This window comes from Montipora capricornis, chromosome 7 (assembly GCF_036669925.1).
Source record: "Montipora capricornis isolate CH-2021 chromosome 7, ASM3666992v2, whole genome shotgun sequence".
Lineage (NCBI taxonomy): Eukaryota > Metazoa > Cnidaria > Anthozoa > Scleractinia > Acroporidae > Montipora > Montipora capricornis.
This window is the reverse complement of record NC_090889.1, coordinates 19,529,515-19,537,014: the sequence shown is the minus strand read 5'-3', so window position 1 is coordinate 19,537,014 and position 7,500 is coordinate 19,529,515. Positions and strand designations below refer to the sequence as shown.

Sequence of the window (7,500 nt, the reverse complement as noted above, 5' to 3'; positions counted from 1 at the left end):
CTGATGCTGGCTCCAGTCGTTCGCATGGTGAACAGAGCTCCACAGGATAAAACACTTTCCAGCGCAGGAATGCTAGCAAAACCAACAGAAAGAGAAAAGTGATCCTCGCTCTTACCTGGAATATTTAAGCAACTGTCTCTTTCTAGACACCTTGGATAAGGCTATCGGGTTAAGGCTATCCACCGGGTAGCGCAATTGGTTTCGCTTATCCACTAGATAGCGATTAATCCGGCGGATAGCGCTATCCATCGTTTGAACAACTGGGCCCTGGAAAATTCAACGGGATACCGTTGAGGCTACCCGAATCTTCCCGGTGTCTATAAAAAAAACAGTTGCTTTAATTGTAGATCACCTCTCTCTCGTAAATAACCCGCACTTCAGTATACATTTATTTAAAAACAGAGTTATTCACTGGGTAGTGAATTATCCATATAGCTATCCGCTACCCTTTCACCATTCTCAACAGAACTGGAAACCAAAGGCCATTCCGGATTTGCGCAGGGAACTGGGCGAGTTTCAAATTTGAACCAGTTGATAAATTGACATTGGCCATTTGTCCAAGTTACGGATTGTAAAACAGTTAAAAATCCATACAAACGTCTCTAATTTTGAGGCGGCGTCCTCCACAGCCATATAAACTCTTAAGGTGATTCCTTAGTAATAGAAGTTGTCGTAAGATTTTTTTAAAACTTTTCTCGATTGTTCCCTATATTATGGTGACTCGAAAAGTAGGTCACCAAGCTCGTTTGAGAGACATAACTTGCTCAAGTTACTCATTTAAGCATTGCGCCTTCATCTATCAAGAACAAGTTTATTCCATCGGTTCAGGCTACGTTTTGCAAGAACAGGAAGCACAGCTTTGACGTAATTCTTGAAATAACAAAACAGGTGAATTGTGTTGCTCAAAAGGAATAATTTAATGTTTGTTTTATGGCACAGGCACAAGTCTTGAAAAGGCACTGACTACAAATGTTCTTCGGGTGCGTGATCTCGAGGAGACAATTTTGTGTCCACGAGTGATGGCTACGAATACTATCTTTCCAGTAACTTTTTTTTCTGACGTAAATTTTTTGTAATTTTTTTACAGCGCAAAGAAGATCAGTAAGAGAATAAAATTATGCCAAAAAAAAGATAGGTCACCAACCTCGTTTAGGAGAAAACAGAAAGCAAATCAAGCTCGACCCCTCGACAACACGTCTCCCCGATAGCGCGGTTTCACTTTCACTGTCGGACTTAAATGTTCTTTAGCATCATCAAGGCTATCACTCGACTTTTTGTTTTGTGAGAGTTGAAAAAGTTTCTTGTTTTGCTCTTTACTGCTGTGCTCTGAAAACGGCCATTCTTCTTTATAGCGAGCTTTCCCTCGCGAAAGGTCGCCATTTTGAAATGTTTTTGGCCACGTTCGATATATCAATATTCACACATGGGTACGAGTCTTTATGGTTTAATTTAAACATTTTTTTGTTTAGAATATCCGTTGAGACTTGTGAAACAAAGAGCCATGAAATTTGACGATAAAGCCTCTTAGCCATGCCTGAATACGAACGGGGCTTACGCTGTGTTATGCGCAGAACAGGATGCGCAGTGCAATACTAGGGAATCACCTTAAGAGTTTTAACGATTTCTATGACATTCTTAAAAATAGGCAAAAAGTAATTTTCACCTCATCTATTTCTAATACGTCCATGGCAGGATTTTCAATTTGTCCCAAATCTGATAATTTTTTTAAAGAGTTTATATGGTTTTGAGGGACGCAGCCCGGCGGGTCTAATTTGCAGGTCGCAGGTCGCGGGTTGCAGGTCATTGTTTCACCAATACAGAAAGTATCCTAAACATTCTTAAAAGCTAACCTTAGGCCTAAGGTTAGCTTTTATGAATGTTTAGGATACTTTCTGTATTAGTGAAACAATGACCTGCAACCCGCGACCTCCGACCTGCAAATTAGACCCGCCGGACGCAGCCTCAAAATTAGAGGCGTTTGTATGGATTTTAACCCTGTTTTAAAAAAGCACCAAACTTGGACAGATGGCCAATCTCAATGTTATCGTTCACGTGATGGTGGCAATTTATCAATTGGTTCAAATTTGAAACTCGCCCCAGTTCAACTAAATCAAAAACATAAAACAAACAACGGCTACAAACAATGATAAAGCACATTTAACTTTTGACTTGACGTTTCGTATGCTGCAACATCTTCAGAAGTGACGGTTGAACAAATTTAAATATGATATATATAAAATTAAGAAGACTGGTAACTAGAGAGAATAAGATAAATAGATAGCAGTGAAAACTGACCGTTAAATAAAGCCACAGTTTTTCACTGCCAACGTTTTCGTTTAACGCTGGTCTAAGGAAACTTTATTAATACGTGACCTTAAACTGTGAACTGTGGCTTTATTAAACGGTCAGTTTTCACTGCGATCTATTTATCTTAATTCTCTCTAGTTACCAGTCTTCTTAAATTTATATATATCATATTTGAATTTGTTCAACCGTCACTTCTGAAGATGTATGTTCCAGCATACGAAACGTCGAGTCAAAAGTAAAATGCGCTTTATCATTATGTTTGTAGCCGCTGTTTGTTTTATGTTTTTGATTAAGTTGAAATGGCCAAAGAGCAAGAATATTTATGATCTACCCAGTTCCCTGCGAAATTCCAGAATGGCCTATAGATCACTACCAACTGCCCTCACGAGACTGTGCTTTATAGTCTGTCTCGACCGATATGCATTAATGGCTACCGGCTACTTACTCCCCGGTGTAAGCCCTTTAATGGACAAGTACTCTTAGCCGCTTCATGCTGCGTATACTTGGAACTTGGATGAGCTCCCTATGCTTCACGTGACGTAGTGCTCAAATGTAAGCAATGACGTCAGTGAAAATAATAAATTCCCCTGTGTAAAGCATCTCTAATTACACTTGAAAAACCGCTGTCCATCACTGTACCAACTTACCTCTCCTGTCTGAGTCGACTGCATTATGTGTCGTATCACGTGATCTTCTTGTATCTTGTTGAGTCCGCCAGCCTTGAGTTCGATTCTAAGTTGATCGGCGGTAATATAATTTACGGAGAAGTCTCCGGTGATGAAGAACATTTTCTACAAGCGAAGAATGAGACAAAGGTTATTTTGTAAGTAACCTCTCCAGTGTTGGTAAGCAACTGACAAGGCTTAAACACGATCATTTAAATAATCATTTAAAAAAATTCTTCAAGCTTTGAAATAGTTGTCTTCTCATCGAACAAAACACTACTTTGCAGCAACGACACCTCCAAAGGGGAAAATGCAACTTCAGGCATAGACGAAGCCGTGTTCCCAGGACCTTTCCTTCGATTGAGGTGGGGCGGAAAGCAATGCAGCAAGTCCTGGGAACGAGATTAAGCGACGTACTTTCTGAAGGAGATTAAGGTCGTGTTCTATTGGGAACAACCGTTTTTAGTTGGCTGGGTTGGTTAGGTTAGGTTTTTTAGTGTTAATACTATTCGGAAAAAAAACATTTTCTGTTAGTTTGGTTGAAAAAACATTGGCAGCGACCGCTGTCGTTTACGCGGGCTATTTAAAGTCGGCCGCGGGCTCCTGCCGTGTTTCTTTCGCTCAACAAGTTTGGTAATAACTATTACCGCGTTTCAACCAAAAACGGTTGTCATCTGAGATTTTACTGTGGACACAAACGGCGGGAAGGAATCCAGTTGTTTCATAGAGAAAAAAAAGAAAATACTATTTACTTTTTACAGGTATGCTTTTGGTATTGACGCAAAAAATACCCATGAAAGGTCATGAAAGGTCATGAAATAGGAAGGAACTACAAAAATTCTTCAAAAAGGAAGAGATGAATGGATTGGAAAAAGGAAAAAGAACTTTGAAAGGGGTATTCTAAGCTTGGGACAACTCGCCTTGATAAAGGTCTTTTTTGCTCACAATCGTGTTTCGATATGTTAAAATTTAGCTTGAAAGAGAGGTTTAGAGGACAAAGACAAAGGAAAGTGGATGATATACAAATATTTTTCACTCTCATTACAACGTGTTTCTATTGTTTTTATCCTCACTGCCTCGCTCACTATTTGATCGGTAAAGGGATTAGATATTTCCTGTTTAGAGTTCAAAGCTTTTGTCTACTGTATATGTACAGATTTCCTTGAAACACAGCAAAACACCGTGACGTCACCCCTTTAAGTGCTCGAGTTTTCTTAAATCATTTATTGGGAGGAAACTTGTTTTTCGTTTCTGTCTTTTCGAATTTGCCAACGATCTCAATAAATGACTTCTCCAAATCGGCATTCACTAAATGATGACCTCTGCGAAATCCTAATTTTCACAAAAATAGAACCCAAAAAAAATGTTTAATGACGTCATTTTCAAGTCAGAAACAACCCACGTTGGAGCCTACATTTTTTCATTGCATCTCACAAAGCTACTCGTTGCAAGTTGCTGTGGACTAATGAATGGTTAGAATTTATCCAAATCTCTTTTGTCTTTCATTCAATTGACCAATTGACGAGCTACGATCGTGAACATGGGTTTTTTCCTAAATGTTTTCTTACTCTGTAAAAATCCAGCTTGCACTCCAGTTCAAACAGGTCGAGATCCTCAACAAGTCTTTTGAGAAATTCACTACATTTCGTGGAAAAGAATAAAGAACAACGAGGCGTTAGTCATTGCTTGACACTTTCTGAGGCCCCTAGAGCAGGATGGGAAATTTGAGGAACATGTTGAGACAGGAAGTTGCTTTTCTATACTATTTTCACAAAGGTTTGTGGTCTTGGAGATGTTTTTTTTGCCTTTTAAATTACATCTTGATGAAGTCACTTTGTCCCAAGAGGGACCGTTGTTGGTGACTTGCGGTTCAACAGCTTTAACGGATTTTGCAGAACACTTTATGACCGAGAACACAGAGGCTACTATTCCATGAGCGCGCTTTGGATATGACAAGGTAAATAGCCAACGAGGTGCGTAGCGCCGAGTTGACTATAACCAGTCTCATATCCAACAAGCGCGAATGGAACAATTGTTTTATTAAATTCCTTAAACTCCAGAAGTTTGGAAGTACGAAATACGAGCGAAATCGAAAAAACATTATGCGATGTTGTGTAATACCTAATGGTCAAGCAGACGCAAGCTCATCACAAAAACATTTCTTACCTTTTCGCGTACTTCAAATGTCGGAATTGATCCAAGCTCTCCACAAAAACGTTTTATTTTTTTGTTGCTTTATTCAGAGAGAAATTTCGCTTTCCGGCGAAATTTATTTTAGCTTAGTAACGCTTAGCGCCATCAGTTGCAATATAAGGTCAAACTAAGGTATATGAGCTGATAACCGAGATTGAGTAAGCCAATGAGAGCACGATAAATATAAATGCAATAACCGAGGTTGAAAATTTAATTCTATAAATGATCGAGTCCTAAGTACTGAGTGGGTACCCGAGTCGTACCTACCACAGAGAAATAACTTAACAAACAAGATTTTTGTACAACCTCTTTAGACTATAGTATTTTACTTGGTGCTGCTTTGGTTGGAAGTGGAACTAGGGTACTGGAGTACCCTTATCCCGAGCCCCAGTTCAGTTTGTGACAAATATTCCTCCTAATCACACGTGGAAATAAATTTTTCTTTGAGTTGCTTAGACCGTGTCTTTACGAATTTTATTTCAAATAACCGAAGACTCTAGATCTATACTGATTCAACTCACTCGAGCACGCTGACTTTTTCACACAACGCAGTGGTCACTGAAAACATCTTAAAAGTTATTCTTGATCCCGGAAGGAGCTCCAAAACCTGAAAAAAACAAGGCATTCAAGGAGATAAGAACCCATCCGCTCTTGGCCTACTAAGGAATTGTTTAATGATTCTCTCTTTCAATAACACCTTTTGCTATTTTAAATGCCCAGGACAGGATATTAGTCTCTAAACTATCTTTCTTTATCGTTCTTTTACTTCATGTATTCAGGCCTACTTACCTACGTTACCACGTTACGTTAACGGGGCTACAATAGGTCACGCAATTTTAGGCAATTTCAGCACTGATCAAATGGTCATAAAATTAACTAAAATATCAAAATAACTGTTCAAAACTATAGAAGAAATCTAACAAAACACAGGGAAGCCAAGAAGGGATATGGATGGACAAAACTGGAGAGGATTGAAACGGATTGAATTTGGGTAAATTTGAAAAACGTCAGTCTATATCAAAATGTCATTTACAAAGCTGGAAAATCATTCTCAGTTGTTAAGTGGCCGTGATTTTGCAAATGAAAGACTCTTGATCTGCCAATTTGATGTTTAGAGCTCATAATTAACAAAATTTAACAAAATTACCAAAAAATAGCGTGACCTAGCCCCTTTAAGTTACTGAAATACGTTACGTCGCGTTAATTTAGTAAAGTTGCTTTTTCCTCGGGAAGGTGAGATGGAAGAACTGAAGGACAAAAATTAACATTTTTTCCTGCAACTTTCATTTATAGCATAGAGATAAGAAGGGCTGACTTTCATGCTGACTTGCTCATGGTTAATTAAAAGTCTCGCTCTGACGAATTTTAATGCATTTGGCTTCGGTAGTTTCGATGCGGTTTCCAGGGCTTAGGGCGTTGGAAAAGATCCTCAAGCTGCTTAGCAGAGAATAGTGCAAAAAAGTTTCAAGAATTAATAAATTCGTGGCTCAAAACAAGTTTAAAAATTAGAACAACCAATCAAATCACGTGTAGGTTTGTGACGAGACGTGGAAATCTTTCGGAGCAGAGCAGAGAACTAGCAGTTGTGACGTCACCTGAAGCAATTTGGCTTCCCACATTGGAAGGAGGAGAGTGTCAATCTTGTCATATTTTAAATCATCAAAAGCCTGCATTTAAGGGCTTTTTTTGTGTTCATCTATCGACCAATCAGACTGCAATTTTCAACTTTGCTAGAATTACAAAAAAATAAGTATTTTTACTGAACACAAGCACTTTTTTTTTCTAATCTTTGACTTGGAAAACAAGATGTTTGGAAAAGAAAACTAGCACTGGAGAAAAATAAAACAAACAGCGATGATTATGTCAACCGACATTACGAGGTATCTCGTAATTTTCCATGAACTTTATTAGCAAATGATCCCATGACTTTTCCCTTGTAATTTGTAATTTGGAAAAAAAAAAATAAGAAATACGACATTTAGAGTAGAGGCAATTTTAAGTATATAGAAAAAAAATACCCTTGCTTATTTCAAATTGAAAAAAAAAAAATTAAAAGGAGTTCATTCCAAGCCAATTAAATTCGGAGGAAGCGTTACAAATTTATTTAAAACTGGTGCCACCGTTTTTGAAACTGAATGACTTGTGAATCATTTTGCCAATTTTGAAAACTTTGTCCCATTTTACAAAATGTGTGAGATCACGGAAAACGAAGTCCAAAATTAATTAACACTCATATGGATTTTTGTTGCCTTAAGAAATAATGTTTCGAGGCTTTGTTTTTCTTGTCCTCCCGCTTGTCTTAAAATGCAAATTCTTTTGTCACCTGTCGAAGAAA

The 7,500-nt window shown here is 38.2% G+C and overlaps 1 protein-coding gene across 3 annotated transcripts in view; it reads right to left on the bottom strand.

Annotated features, from left to right (window-relative positions):
• Positions 1 to 7,500, bottom strand: part of LOC138057380 (uro-adherence factor A-like) — a 37,520-nt gene that overhangs the window by 1,431 nt on the left and 28,589 nt on the right. For all 3 annotated transcript variants that reach the window (XM_068903411.1, XM_068903413.1, XM_068903410.1), the window contains 3 exons: positions 5,687 to 5,772; positions 4,541 to 4,610; positions 2,955 to 3,098 (listed from right to left, as the gene is read on the bottom strand). In XM_068903411.1, coding sequence (XP_068759512.1) covers positions 2,955 to 3,098; positions 4,541 to 4,610; positions 5,687 to 5,772 — 300 coding nt within the window. The remainder of the gene's footprint in view (positions 1 to 2,954; positions 3,099 to 4,540; positions 4,611 to 5,686; positions 5,773 to 7,500) is intronic.